We start from the raw sequence: 16080 nt of genomic DNA, 5'->3' as shown, positions 1-16080 counted from the left end.
TCTAATCCCCTGAACCATAAGCCCAAATAAAACTTCCCTCTATAAGCTGCCTTGGTTGTGGTATTTGTTGTTGTTGTTGTTTGTTTGTTTTTTTAACTTGTATTGATTCTTTGTGGATTTCACATCTGGATCCCACTTATCTCCCCATCCCCTCCATGCATTTGCCCTCTGCCCATGCAACCTCCTCCCCCTCCAACAAAATAAAATTTAAAAGAAAAACCAAAAACCAAGCCAAACCAAAAAAATAGAAGAAGAAACAAAGAAAGGAAGAAAGAAAGAAAGAAAGAAAGAAAGAGGGAGAGAAGGAGGGAGGAAGGAAGGAAAGGGAGGGAGAGAGAGAGAGAGAGAGAGAGAGAAAGAAAGAAAGAAAAAAAGAAAGAAAGAAAGAAAGAAAGGGAAAAGGAGAAGACTCTCATCGTGGAAGCTGTAGTGTGGCCATTGAGTCACAGTTTACCTTTAGTCCACTCATCCTTACTTGTAAGTGCTCATTGCTGGCTCGAGGCCTCTGGCCTCTGCTACACTACTGATAATGGGCTCTCCCTGGGGCTCCTCTTGGATATCCTGTTGTTGTCCTGTGTCATGGAGATCCTGCTGTTTTGAATCTGTAGGTTCATCCCCTTCACCTGCTCCAACAGTTCATAGATGAAGTGGACATTGGGGTGGGCCAACTCAAAGCCCTGGTTCTGGGCCTGGGTGGTAACTGGGTTGGTCAGCCCACCAGCTCTCCTTATGGTCACCATCTGGGTGAGCTCTCCAGCACCGCCTCAGTCTGTCCACCCAATGCAGCCTGCCACAAGGGGCAGGGACAGTTCTCCTACTCACAGGTCTTCAGATCTGGGTCCCCCACACTCACATCACAGGGCCAGCTATATTGTCTTGCCCGGGCATGGCGCAGGGCCCTCTCTCCTGACTGTTGTAGGGGGCATGCTAAGGGGGATAGGGGCAGGGGCAGCTCTCCTGCTCTCACATTCTCAGGGCTGGTTCACTTGTGCCCCCTATGACAGGGTCAGCTCTAGTATGCCGCCCAGGCAGGGTGCAGGGTCAGCTTTCCAGTGCACTGCAGCTGGTGAGAGGCAGGACTAGTCCTCTCTCTCTTGTGACCCCGGGGTGGGGAGAGGGACAACTCTCTAGCCTGCCGCAGGTAGCAAGGGGTGGAGGTTAGAGGGTATCTTTCCCTCTCCCATGCCACCACATGGCAGATGATGGGAGGCAGGTTCAGCTCTGCTGCTCTCATGCCCTCAGCACTGGCTCATCTGCATGCCATACAACAGGGTCAGCTCTAGCATGCTGCCTAGATGGGGTGCAGAGCCGGTGAGGGGCAGGGCTAGTTCTCCCACTCAATCATGGTGGTTTTTTTTTTTTTTTTTTTTTTTTTTTTTTTTTTTTTTTTTTTTTATCAGTAACTGAAAAGCAACGAATACAGGGTCTTGGGAATTGACCTCAAGTTGTCACATGCCTTCATCCACTGAGCCATGCTGTCAATCTTCATTAAGTATTCTTGCCCTTTGTACATCCGTAACTACACTCAGTTGTTACTGCTGGTTACTAGATGCAGGAGGAGAGTTCTGGGACCGGAACACAGGGCTTGAGTATTCTGAGTATACACTCACTGTGTGACAGAGCACTGAGTGTGCGCTCACTGTGTCACAGAGCACTGAGTGTGCACTCACTATGTCACAGAGCACTGAGTGTGCGCTCACTGTGTCACAGAGCACTGAGTGTGCGCTCACTGTGTCACAGAGCACTGAATGTGCGCTCACTGTGTCACAGAGCACTGAGTGTGCGCTCACTGTGTCACAGAGCACTGAATGTGCGCTCACTGTGTCACAGAGCACTGAGTGTGCACTCACTGTGTCACAGAGCACTGAATGTGCGCTCACTGTGTCACAGAGCACTGAGTATGCATTCAGTGTGTGACTGAGCATGAGCTCACTGTGTCACTGAGCTATATCCTAGCCTCTACTTGTTCAAATATTTTGAGAAATGTCTTCTCTCATTTGGCAAACAATAAAAAAATAATGTAAACTCAGTTTCAAGCATCATAAGTAAAACTATAAATCAATGGTATAAAAAGCCCTTAAAAACACTTATGCATCCTAATACAGAAAGTCACCACTTAAGAACTTGTAGTTAGGGCACAAAGTCCTGGCTATGTCTAAAGATTTACCTACAGGAAAGTCATGAAGGGATTATTAATAATGGAAACATAATAAATCATTTAAATATCAAATCAGAAAGAACTGAATAAGTTATGATATGATGAAATACTATACAGTCATTTTAGTTGCACATTTTAAAATATATAATAACATAAAAAAATGTCCATACATTGTTAAATGAGAAAGGTGAGCTTCAATTTTTTATTATGGTTGGCCCAAATTAAGCAGAGAAACACATTATACATACATACATACACACATATGCACGTACATACACACACACACACACACACACACACACACACACAAGTGGCATATATGCCAAATGCCAAGTAAGACAGTAATAGATAAGTTAGGGTGATGGAATTGTTGCACACACATATATATTTAAATATTTTACAATATAGACTATAAAAACACACTGGTCCATTGCACCACAAAAATTAAACTAAGTTAAAACTGCTCTGATGGGGAGAGTTTCCATTTTCTTCCTAGGTGTGAATACGGCATGATTTTTTTTAAAGACATAGCTTTCAGAATGAGTAGAAAATCTACTAGAAAAGTTACGTGTAATCTTACATCATCTAAAGTAAACTAATGTGACACCCTGGGGTGTCATATCCAACACTGAGAAGGGTTAAGGAGAAAATGTCCGTTTTTCTAGAGTGTGTGCAGGTGTGTGACAGAGGAGTCCAGCATTACCCAGCCTTCTCAAACTGCTCACCACAGATGGAGCAGAAAATGTGTGACTTAGGAATGCTGGTGGGATGGGCCTTCTGTGGAGGCGGTTTCAACAGAGCTAAAACTGGCATTATCTTTCTAGGGAGAGACTTGCCTGGAAGCCATCTATCACTGCCTCTGGCACAAGAACACCTCTGAGACTTCGAGTCAGCAGAGCCACAGACTCACACCATCTAAGAAGATGTTTTGTCACTAATAGTTTAATAATAGAATCATTTTATTTTGCTAATAATTAAAGCAAAATGGAATGTCTTATGCCTTTATTTTGTGACTTTAAATAGGTAAATTCATTGAGGAAAAATCTAAATTATATCTGTAGGCAGATTTGTGTGTGTGTGTGTGTGTGTGTGTGTGTGTGTGTGTGTGTGACCACCAGCCCACAAATAACAACAGAGAGACTTCACTATTAATTATAAAAGCTCAGCCTTAGCTTAGGCTTGTTCCTAACTAGTTCTTATAATTTAAATTAATCCATAGGACTGTATAGACAACCTCTACCCACTTAACCATGCCACTGGGAAGTCTTGTACAATTCCCCAAACTACACAGATTCTCCAGCTAGGGTCTTTTGCTTGCTTCAAGTAAAAATAGCTCCCACAAAGAGCCAACTTCTTTACAAACTAGAACTTATAACCAATGAAGCTATCCATCTGCATAATCACACATACATATATATATGACAGTTTTGGTAAACTCAACAATTTATTTCTCAACTCAATTTAATTCTTGTTATTCGTCATTTTATTTCTGACCTCTTGAAGTTTCTATAACTTTCAACATAATGCTATCTGTTTTGAGGGGCTGAAAATAGCAAAGAGCACAATAAAATCTTACCTAAAATCTTGCTTTTAAAGATGGAGACATGGCTCAATGAGTTAAGGCATTTCCCACCAAGCCCAACAACTGAATTCTATCCCCAGAACTCACATGGTAGAAGGAGAGAACCGACTCCTGCTAATTGTCCTTTGGCTTCCACAGCTACGTGCAATGGCTGAAATGTTTCTCTTCACGGTCCTCCAATGACATTGTATCATCTGTGTTAGTCAATGATCTACTTAGGAAAGCCATACCCGGCATCAAAAGTGAAGAAGAGGAGGGAGATTACAAAAGTAGATTTCTTGGTGTCCATTGGGAGATATATATTCCCTTCAGACACACACAGATGTCAACCATCTGTAGTGCCTACTATATATGTTATGTGTTAGCAAGGCCAACAAAGGAAGTCCTTCAGAGAGACAGTCACAGCAAGGGATACCACAGATAAGTTAACAATAAACATGCTAACCATGCCAATACTTATGACAAGTCTAGTCAGTTAACATAATCTCTACTTGGTGATGAGTGAAGACCTCAAGGGCAGTGGCTCCGATTTTCAGAGGAATGGCAGGGAACATGGCCCATATGGCCTTGGATGTTGAAAATCTTGATACTATCCAGATCTGATGGATTGTTTATGATAAGGAGATGCAGTGACCTCTGAAACAATACAGAATATGCTGACCCAGGCCATCGATTGGTTGTTTCAACAAACATCACTTTCCCTGTAGCAAGTATGGTAATAGGAGTTGAAGAAACAGAGACGATCTAATACATCTGTGCCCACAGCTATCTGGCTTCTAGTAGGGAAAGCCAACATGAAAACAGACAGCAATTAGCACAGTAGAAGAGGGTATTGCTGGGTGCAATGATATCATAGAAAAGGGGGTTGTCTTTCAAAAAGGAGATAACATTTTGCAGCATACAAGAAGCTAGAGCTAGAAGAGGTGTTCCCCAGGAAGAGAAAGGGAAAAAGACAGTTTAGGCTGAGAGGATACCTACAAAGGCATGCACAGCAAGGTGGTTATCACATCATACGATGTCAGAAGGCAGCCCATAGAAGTGAGGCTGTGGGGGGCAGATCAGTCACATAAGGGAGTATGTGATTGCACAAAGGGCTTTATACTTTACTTCTTAGACAAAGGGGACACAGACACTGTACAACAAGTTAGCCAGGGAGTGACTCTTAGGTTATCTCTGGAAATAGCATAGGATTTAATGGAAAGGAAAAAGAGCCTGAAGTTCCAGAGAAGCACCAGGGCCATGAACTTTGCCGTTACATTTGACCGCTAGCTTATTATGCGCTCCAGGACACTGTGATATGGGGAAGAGCAACATGTAATGTTTTTATCTTGCAATGCTGATAATGTGGAGAGTGAGCAAGCTATGTATTTGAGAACAGTGGGAACACAGGAGGCTAGATGAGTCAGTCAGAGTCCTCAGGTATTTCCTGTCCAGCTCACTCTTGGACTCATCAAGGCCAGTTCTGCCAGGCTTGCTGTGGCTCATTCATTCCACAGACTCTAGAGTCAGGGAGGGAAGCCCTATATCAGGTCTCCTTTTTGAGGATGATTCCTCTACTGTGTGCTGTTTGTCCTAAATCTAAGGCATCCTTTCAATCTGAATTTGTCTCTTCATCTGTCCGCTAAAGCAGGCCCCTCCAAGAGCACTTTTCATAACACAAGCCAAACAGTCCTAATTTAAAATCCTAAACCAAGAAGGTTCCAAAAGTCACAGGCACATAGAAAACAACATGGAAAATTACCTTCACAGGACTCCAGGTAGTGCACATGCTTAGCACATGTGAAGCCCTGGATTCAAGCCCTAGTACCTACAATAAAATAAAAAAGTGCCCACCACACTATTTAGGTGTATATGAAATATAAATGGCATATATAAGATATATAAAATAGTATATACTTAAGGTATGTATAAAAATGAGTGAATTCCATGTTTAAACTAGATCTCATTCCTCAAGAAATCTTATTAGGTATATGCAAATATCCTAAAATAAAAGCCAATCTGAAATACTTCTTGTCTCAGGCATTTCAGATAAGGAATATTCAACCTATAATAGCAAAGTTCTCTCTATGTATCAGACATTATGGCAGTTTCTCAGTATGTATTAAATGATTAGATTCTCACACAAGCCCTCTGAGATGAATACTATTAACTTATATTTTGCAGAAGAGGAAGGCACAGCTTCCCAAGATCCTATATAAGAGCAACACCACTGACTAAACTCTAGGATTGCATATATATATTATATGTAAATTATGCAATTTAATTATGTAAATTTGCATAGGTATGTATGTGGAGGTCAGAAAACAAGTGGTGGGAGTCAGTTCTTTCCTTCTACCATGGGAATCCTGGAGATGGAACTCAGATTATCAAGTTGGCAGCAAATGCCCTTATCCATTGAGTCATCTCACTGGCCTTGGAGTTGATATTTTTAATCATCCAAAGAATATGCTATGAGACTGGAGAATTGGCTTAATGGTTAAGAGTATTTACTATGCTTCTAGAAGACCAAAGTCTGGTTCTGAGCACCCATATCAGGCAGTCCGCAACTACTTATAACTCTTGCCTCTATGGTTACCTGCTCACATGTCATCTTTGCTTCCCCTTTCCCATTAACTAAACAAATAGAACATGTTCATAGATTCTGCTGTACATTCAGCCAGCTGTGCCGGTCAGCTTTCATTGACTATAACAGGTACTTCAGATTCATCAGCTTACAAGTGGCTCGCAGTTTTAATATTTCTAGTGTGGTCCATGGTGGGTTAGACTCTTTGCCCGGGCGCCTCTATGAGATGGAGCAGATTTTCACCCCATCACATCTGGATACTTTGTTTTTTGAGACAGGGTTTCTCTGTGTAGCCCTGACTGTCTTGGAACTTACTCTGTAGACCAGGCTGGCCTTGAACTCACAGAGATATGCCTGTCTCTGCCTCCAGAGTGCTGGAATTACAGGCATGTGCCATCATAGCCCAGCTCATCTCATCACATCTAGGAAGCAAAAGAGAGGAAAAGCAAGAAGGCAGGGCACACGGTTTATCCTCTCCAGGGGCACGCCATCCCAGTAACCTAGAGAGCTCTCATCAGTCTTGACATCTTACAGGTTGCACATCTCTAAGCAGCCCCCAATGGTCCTCTCATCCATGGGCTTCAGGAAAACATTTAAGATCCAAACAATAGCACCCTTGCACCCTGCTTTTGTGCTTTTACATACCCCGTACTGGTTTAATAATCCTCAAAACATGTGGAACATTGGCAGTTCAGTCAATATTTTCTTACAATCTTACCAGAGCTCCACCTCATACATAATACCCTTCTTAGGGATTTCTTCAGGATGTAAAACTTACCAGGAATTGGCTCATGAAAACTTCTCCCCTTAAATACTTAGGATTGAAATGAAATCTCTTCTACCAGGTCAGCAATAACAGCAAATCTAATGTAAGACCTGTATTGATTTTAAAGCAAATCTGATTACATTAATCTTTTTATTTTTTGCCTTGTCTTTGGACCATAGGTCACCAGTCCTTTTTGTGTGAGAGAACTACTTTTTCTATTCCCCAAAGCTTTTAAGGAGAATAGAATAGAAACAGAAAGTGATGTTTTTAAAAAGTCAGTTCACCATATAAAGATTAAGGCCTACTTACGGGACAAATGAAAGAGCCCTGGCCTTACCCAACTGTGAATATTTTCTGTTAGCTTTCTTCTTTTTGAGTCTAAGCTTTATTTTCAGAAATGATTAAGATATTTAGAAAAAATAGTTGGTACTTAGCACTGTGCCGTTTTGAAACATATGAATTATGGACCGCTGATATAATTTTTTCCGTCACGACTAAAAAAAAAAAAAACTAACATGAATGACACAGAATGCAAAACTTTCGCAGAAGAGTTTAGTAGATAATATAATCAATATTCTGACATGAGAGGCCTGGGAAGGAAATGGGGAAGAATCTAGTGATTTCCTCAAAAGCAAACCCACGGGCTTGTTCGTGGAAACAGACTTTTCTCAAGCCAGCCTTCTAAGCTGTGGGGTCTTTTCATGGCCCCTGAGTGCCAGTTCTGCCTTTTATAGACGGAGCACCTAATACTGCAAACGTGTTGATAGGATACGTTCACCTCAGTTGAACACGCTCACCTCTCCTAATTGAACTTCATGAAAGAAAAAAAAAAAAAATCAACACACAAGCCCGTGGTGTGCGTGAAACTAGGAACCTTGCAATCTCTTCTGTTATCTGAGCTCCGTCCACCACAAGCAAGCCCTATTTCAAAACTGTGGGCAACATTATTATGGAAAGCAACCTGTGGGTTGCACGCTAGCACCTCCTCCCAAGAGCTGTGCCATTTTGTGACATCCTCTAAAGTTCTAGTAACATGTTTAGGAAAGGGGATTTATCCTTGATTCTCAGAAGAGAAGCTCTCTGCCCTTTCCTTCTGCGCGTCGGAGGACGGTGGCCTCCGGGAAGGTGACACTCCTCAACTTTCTGCGCCTCGGGCTCTTTTGCATCCCGCCTCGCAGCCACACTTGAGCTGATCACAGAAACTTCCAGCTCGGTCTGTGGAGTTGGGTGGGAAGCAACTCGGAAAGCTGGCTCCACAGGCTCTTTCCCGCCTGGGTCCCTATAGCCAGGAAATCCTGCAGCTGCCAGAGTTCGCCACTGCCGACCACGAAGAGCGCTGCGCCGCGGGCTCCAGGAAGGACGCGCCGGGCGAGGCTGCAGGGCGCGCGAGCGGTCGGACGGGGGAGCGAGAGCCAAAGCTTGCGGAGCGCAGCCGAGCGGGTACCGCAGTCCCGGGAGCCGCCTCGGAGGGAGGCAGAGCTCCCAGCTAGAGAAATGTGCGGGAGGCGGAGCCTGCAGGAGGCGGAGCCAGGGAGGCGGGGCCTGCGGGAGCTGTGGCTAGGGAGGCGGAGCCAGGTGGAGGGAGGAGGAGTTAGATGAAGGCGGGGTTGTATGGGGGCGGGAACGCGTGGAAGGCGGAGCCTACTCGAAAGTGGGAGGAGCTAGTGGTGGAGCCCGCGTGCCAGGGAGGTGAAGCCGGCGTTCCGGAGAGGTGGAGCTAATGGCGTGGAGGCGGAACCCGAGTCAAAGAGGCGAGGCCTGAGTTGGGGAGGCGGGGCCTGTGCTCCAGGGGGGCGGAGTCCCCGGTGGGAGGCGGGCACGGAGGCGGTGCCGGGGCGGGCTGCGCAGGCGTCCCTTGCACCTTGTTGATTAGTCAGTGCCGGGAGCGCTGCTATGGCGTTCCTCGGACCCGCGGCTCCTCCTCACACCGTGCTCGAGGCAGAGGCTAGGAGGGGGCCGAGGAGGAGGAGGCGGGCGGCCGGCCGCCGCAGCTGCAGAGCCGGGGCCAGGGGAGGCGGAGGCGGAGCGGGAGCCTCCGCAGCCAGTCGGGCCGCCTGCAGTGCTCCCCTGGCTTGAGGGCGCGGGGCGCCAGCCATGCCTCGGTGTGGCCGCTGAAGCCGGGCGCCGGCGTCCCCGCCGCTGTGCCTCGCTGCCCGCGCTGCCCGGGCTGCCCGCGGCGGGAGAGCGAAGCCGCCCGCTAGCCAGCGGTGGAGCGGGCGCGGGAGCGCGGGGCCGGAGGAGGCGGGGAAGATGGACCCGGTGCCCTCGCTGGGCTGCAGCCTCAAGGATGTGAAGTGGAGCCCAGTGGCTGTGCCGCTCGACCTGCTGGTCAGCACCTACCGACTGCCCCAGATCGCGCGGCTGGACAGCGGTGAGTACCGGCGGGGCGCGCGGGTGCCAGGAAGGGTGGGACGGGAGGGGGGGGCAGTGCTCGCCCCTAGCCGTCTAGTTGGCCTGCGAGGCTGCCGCAGCCCTGGCGCGTTGCTCTTCACTCCCCCCAGCAGCAGCCGCCGGCGGCGGAGAGGTGCAAATCAGAACCCTTGCAGTGCAGTTAATAAGGGCACCTTAAAAAAAGCCAACATCATGAAACCTGCAGACAGTAACCTTGGACGCAAGAATTACTCAGTCTGAGAACCCTGAAGTTATCTTAGGCAACTTTCTGACGAAAATAATTGGGCTCTGGGTGGTATCTTGTTTGGGGTGCTTTCTCCAACCGACCCTCCCTATGTCTGCCAAGAAGCTGCAGATTCAGAGGAAAAGCTCCCGGGTGACCCAATGAAAACGATCACGTTTCTTGGAGATCTTTTATTACAGCTCGTCTATTCTGTTTAACACAACAACTAGTGATTTAGGGTTGTGTGCAGAAAATGTCTTTAGCAGAAGTGATGGTATGCTTACGGTTAATTATTAGCTTAGCGCGCTTCCAGCTTCGAAAAAAAAATATTTTAAGCCACTAAAACATATTGATTTGCAATCTGAGCTCTGAACCAAGAAATGCCTATATTTCCTGAAACTGACCACAAGAGAACATCAAGAATAACCCTACCCCCCCCCAGATTATTCTACACTGTGACATCTGCAAACAAATATGTAGATGTGCTACTGTCAGTCAAGTGGACACCTTTAGGTTTGAGAGTTGTGACATTGGCAGGGACAGTTTAAATTGTGTCTTTTTTTTTTTTTTTTTTTTCACTGTAACTTCACCGGGTCTAGCTTCATGGGATTTCAGGTTGTAGGAAGACGTCTGCTTTGCTTTAGGGCATCAGTCAGGTGCATAGATAGAGAGCTGTAGCCACATGCAAGCCGTATGAAAACAGGTCTGAACAGGAGGATGTTAAGCCTTCCAGTCCTAGGCACTTACCTTACTTCTTCTTGCTTTCTATAGTAAAAGAGTGTTTCACATGAGATGTACAAATGCCCCCAAAGAAGTCTTACCCTTGGCTGTGGGGTTAGGTTAGACACTGGAAAACACTGAAAAGAGAATTGACATATGAGAAAGTTTAGGAAAACAACCCCGGCATGCTTGCTGTCCTGGCCTGGTTGTTGCTGGTGGCTGTGGTGGGCACTGGGAGTAAACTAGGAGTTTTTAAACTAAGAATGAAGTGTGCCATGGCAATAACTGTTGGATCCAGGGGAGGACAGATGGCATACTGAGGCATTTCTGCTTAGTGCGGGGGTGGTGAAGTGTGTTGTGCAGTTAATGTGTATCTGCAGGTGTGTGTGTATATGTGTGTGTGTGTGCAGTTTCATTTCCTCCTCCACTATGCAAAATTGTATGTTTTGGCAGGTTGTGAGTCTTTACCTTTCCATTTCCAGACCTTCCCTCATCTCTGCAAACTCTGCCAAAACTTCTTAACTAGGCGAGGGAGCATTGGTGCATGTGGTGTGCAAATCACTCAGACTTCCGCCAACTCAGAGTGCAAAGAGGCTGTGTGTGAGCCTCAGACATAACTCTTAGTCTTCTTATCCACTTTCCTATCCCTGCCACTCAGTAGAAGGATCTGAATCAGCACTGAGCTCACCCCACACTTCTTTTCAAATTAGAATGTGGGCTGCAAGCCTTAACACTGTGTCCTTTCAAGCCTGGAGATGGATTTTTGATCACCATGTATATTTCTCATTCTTTATTGTAAATTTCTCTTGTGATTTACCACTTGAGAATCACTTCACACTAAAGTCATACTTGTAGCCAATTCTACTGTATAACTGATTCCTTCATTAACCAATCCCATCACCTTTTTGTAAGCATAGATTTTAATAGCTGCATGGTATTCTGTGGGAATGGCGATAACATATATATCAATCTGGTTTCCTATTGATGGACATTAAATTGTGTTTATATCTACTCCTTCATTGGTGGATATAAAGTTGTTGCAGCTGCTGCTGCTTCCTCCTCCTCCTCCTCCTCCTCCTCCTCCTCCTCCTCCTCCTTTGATATCTGTTAAGTTCTGAGATAATGAGCATTCCCATACATAGGTTTGTTTCGGGGGTGAGAATGTGTTCCTACCTTGCTGAAAGCACATGTGAATCCTTTTAAAACTTGTGATACACTTGCCATTGCTCTAGAGTCCAAAGGTTGTACTCATACAAACATAGGCATTGTGGGAGTACCGTTGGGCCCACATCCTTACTATAGTAGGCCTCTTTGTTTACTTCTTAAATCGTTGCTAATCTGATGGGATGGGAGCAAGTTATTTTAACAATTTAATTTGGGTAGACTTTAAAAGGTCTAAATCATAGATTTTTTTTACATGTTTATGCGTTTCACTACAGTATTAAGGACAGGTTAAGGGCATTGCTGGCATATTTTCAAATGCCACTGGTAAACTCTCAGGTTTCGTACAGTCCTAATCCTGTGTGTATCTTAATCTTATGTGTGTCTTTTGGCCAGTTTCAATGCTATGGGAACATTTTACACACACACACACACACACACACACACACACACACCCCTGATATGAAAAGTCATCATTTTCCAAATCACTTGTTTTAAAAGAAACCAGGAAGAAATTGAAAAACATGCCACAAGTTGACATCATGCCAAAAGGAAGATGGGGGCTACTTTTACATGTCATGGAAGAACATTAAAAGTTGAAGTTCGTCAGTGTTCATCATTGGATGCCTGCTGTATGCAGGTGCATTTCCACATCTTGCACACATTGTCTCTGCTCTGAGGCAGCTCTGCTTTAAGGATTTGGGGAGCCTGAACTCAGAGAAGTTGATCAAGAGATTCAGAATGAGTGGTGGGCTTTCCAGCAGCTTCTGTGCTGCCCCTTATCAGAGGCTCTGCTGCCTCCTCCTGTAGAGAGGCAGTGGGATGGGGTGGGTCCAACTTCTGCTCTAAATAGCCTCACTGTCTCTGAAAGCCTGAGGACCAGAAAGTCAGTATTTAAAACAGTGTAGACACCAAATTAAGTGCTGGCATCATCCATAGTATGTAGATGACTCTGCTTCCCAAAGGACTGGCTGAAAAAGGGAAGAAGGGAGGTCATAGACGGGAGAGAGAAAGAAAGAAGTGGTGTTTGGGGCTTGCGTTCATATCTGCTCACATAGCTTCTTTGTACATGTACTATTTAAAAGTATTAATACTACAGTATGTAAAGAATTTCCCAGTTCTTTGCATGAGACAGGCTAGTTAGATGCATTCAACTTGATATGTTCAATGATGGAAAATTTAAATTACATTTATTCATTTGTGTGTGTGTGTGTACATGTGTGCATGCCACAGTGTACATTGAATGTTAGAAGACAACCTGTAGGGGGCAGTTTCCTCCTCCTGTGTGGGGGAGGAGTTCAAGTTATCAGACTTGGCAGCAAATGCCTTTACCCACTGAACCATCTTGCCAGCTTTCTGGTGAAGAAATGTAACTTTGAGTGGTAAATACAATTGGTGAGACTCTCTAGGTCTCCCCCCACCCAGTCTTTCCAGGGAACCCAAAGGAAAAGCCTGCAGCTGTTCTCTCTGGGAGAGTTGATGGGATGGCTGTAATCAGCCCAAGCCAGCCCCACTTATTGATCCACTCACCGTCAGCGATTTGAAATGGTTGTAGTCTTGTAAATTGTTTGTAGGATCAGATTCCACAGATTCATTCAGAACCAGGAAGAGGACAGAGAATATTTACTCCTGCTCCACTCCAGCAATCCACACTCAAAACCGGCTCTAAGAGAACCCTATACCTAGCTCAGAATTTTTTCCCCACCCCACCCACCCTCCCTCTCTCCCCTTCCCTCCTCATTCCCTTCCCCCTCCCCCTCCCTCTCTCATTCCCTCCCTCCCTCCCTCCCTCCCTCCCTCCCTCCCTCCCTCCCTCCCTCCCTTTCTTTCTTCATTTCTCTCTGTTTTCCTTAAAGACTATATGAACTCTTGTACCTTAAGCACATTTTAAACTTGTTCTTTAAAACTTTTCATCTTTGCTTTCAGTGTAAAGAATACTTGGCATGTTATAACTATTGACATTTTAAGATACGTTGTTATTTCGAAAGCTCTAGTAGAATCTGAATTTGGTTCCCAATATTTCATATTATTTTTAATCACATGTATTTGCTTTGTGTGGAGGTCAGAGGACAGCTTGCAGGAGTTGCTTCTCTTCTATCTTGTGGTCCCAGGGATCGAACTCAGGTCATCAGACTTGGCAGCAGGTGTCTTTCCCCACAGAGCCATGTCACCAGCCTTCAAAATTTATTTTAGACTTTGTACCTTTTCCTTATGCTCTTAAATCCATGCTTGTGTCTTTTCTTACTCTGAGTAATGTCCTGATTCAGTTTATCTTAGTGTTTGAATGCCTTTATTGATCACTCTGTCACAAGTTCTGAAACAATCAAATAAAAAGAGTAAACTGAAATACAAAATTTTGTACTTTTTTTTTAAAACCATAAGACTTGTAGAATTTGAAGATTTCCAGATTGTTTAGAAGATGACAATATTATTTTGTGATAGGGACATGCATGGTGTGTGTGTAGAGGTCAGAGGACAACTTTATAGTATTTGATCTCTCCTTTCATTCATTTTGATGTCAGTTCTGGGACTTGAACTCTGGTTGTCAGGCTTTTGTGGCAAGCTCCTTTATCCACCAGAGCTTTTAACAAAGAATTAAGGGCCGGGAGTATGGCTTAGTGATAGAGTGCTTACCCAGCATGCAAGAGGCCCTGGGCTCATTCCCGAGACATCCCTCACAACACACACAGAATTTCTTGAGGTACAAAAGTTGTCACTCCGATACTGGAGACTTTCACCCTCCACATGCATCAGTACTTTTATTGATTCCTTTGCTTATCCCTGCCCGTGTGTTCTAGGAAGATCTGGGAGACAACAACACTTACGTGTCACTTGAGTTTAGTGGGTAAAGGACCGTTTGAGGGGCGTAGGTGAAGAGCAGCTTCCATCTGTCTCAGGTATGGTCACCACAGAGAGAATCATAGCCATGGCCCAAGTAGAACACTTTTAAAATAAATATCCCTAGAAGTGGGGAATCTGGAAATATTTTGTTCTGTAGTTTTGAAGAAACTTGGAAAATGTTGGCCTTGCCTTTGAACACACACTCCAGTTTGAAGAATGCTGGTACAGGACAGTAAAGATGAGTTCAAGGCTTTGTTTTCCAAAAGGAAAAGGAAGTCCAAGGCTTCAGAAAATGATGGGGGAAAAAAAAAGCAGGCGATAACAAATTGGAGGGAGGCAGGTAACTAAAACAGCTTTGGTCTCCTGCCTCATTGTCTTGGTCACTCTTCGCACCTGCGACCCCGTATCAACAAGAAGCAACTGAAGGCAGATGAGGTAGGTGGATTTTGGCTCATACTCTGAGGGGTGTTGTTCGTCACCACGGGAGGAAGACATAGTCATAGGGGTATGTGTTGCGGTCGTGGGAGCTTGTAGCAGCTGCTTGCTCACATCTCTGCAGATCAGGAAGCAGAGAGAGAAGACTGGTGGCACCCAGATGGCTTTCTTGTTCCCCTTTGTTTTCAGGCTAGATCCCAGCCCCTAGTGTGGTCTTTTGCCTGTCGTTGATTCTTTCTGGAAAATAGCTAACATATTTACTCCAGGTGTATTACCCTCAGTAATAACTTGGGGTTGCGATTCTTAATCCAATCAGGCTGACAGTTGAAATTAACTATTGTATTAATTATAAGGGAAGTCCATTCTGATTCTATGATCTGGGGTGTTGGATTGTGGGAACTTGGGTTTTGCATTGTGCTGAGGTGTTCTGTGCCCTTGTCAGTTACATACCAGGAGACTGTAGAAGCAGAAATATGAACAAATAGATCCCCAAGGGGCTCCAAATGGCTGCTTGCAAATGTCAGAGATCCTTCTAAAACCATAGTTTGTCTTTGAAATTCATATAAGTTCTGAAAATGTGCTCTGTGCTTGATGTGTGTGTGTGTGTGTGTGTGTGTGTGTGTGTGTGCACATGTGTGCATTGTTAAACTAACAACATATAGATATTGCCCCAGAAGATACTTATACTTATCTTATGGCTAATTTCTCCCTGGCAGTCTGTATTTACAACCAGAGGGTACATATATGAGCAGAGGGAAGATAAAAATGATGCTAAATGATATTGAATTTGGAGTCAAGAACTCTACTGTGTAATCTTGATCAGTTTTTTTTTCATGGAAGAAAAATAGACATACCTGCCTCTGATATGTCTTATAAATGGTCCTGTAATATTAACTAATATTCACTAGGCCCATACTATGTAATGCCCTGTTATAGATATTAGAATTATAGTAGTGAGAAAAACTTCAGAGCCAGCAGTCTGGTGTATCTGCTTATTTTGGGCATTGATGTAATAACATGTATGAATTACTTTTATATTCCATAATAGTATATATGCATATTTAAGATTGACACAGAGATGCTTATATGCTTTCAAAGGGAGGCTTCTGCATGTGTCATTGAGAGTGCAGAAGGAACCAGAATAATAGATTTTATTACACTTGTACAGGTAGAGAAACAGAAATGCTCCAAGTGGCTTAATCTATTTCCTTCTGTGAATTAATAGATGTCATAGACATCT

The 16080-nt window shown here is 44.5% G+C and overlaps 1 protein-coding gene across 2 annotated transcripts in view; it reads left to right on the top strand.

The window, feature by feature from the left end:
* Nucleotides 1-8929: 8929 nt before the first annotated feature.
* Garem1 (GRB2 associated regulator of MAPK1 subtype 1) overlaps nt 8930-16080 on the top strand; it is a 178518-nt gene continuing 171367 nt past the window's right edge. For both annotated transcript variants that reach the window (XM_036204972.1, XM_036204971.1), the window contains exon 1: nt 8930-9440. In XM_036204972.1, coding sequence (XP_036060865.1) covers nt 9320-9440 — 121 coding nt within the window. In that variant the 5' untranslated portion in view covers nt 8930-9319. The remainder of the gene's footprint in view (nt 9441-16080) is intronic.

Source organism: Onychomys torridus, chromosome 13 (assembly GCF_903995425.1).
Source record: "Onychomys torridus chromosome 13, mOncTor1.1, whole genome shotgun sequence".
Classification (NCBI taxonomy): Eukaryota; Metazoa; Chordata; class Mammalia; order Rodentia; family Cricetidae; genus Onychomys; species Onychomys torridus.
The sequence above is the reverse complement of the archived record's forward strand: the minus strand, read 5'-3'. Positions and strand labels throughout refer to the sequence as shown.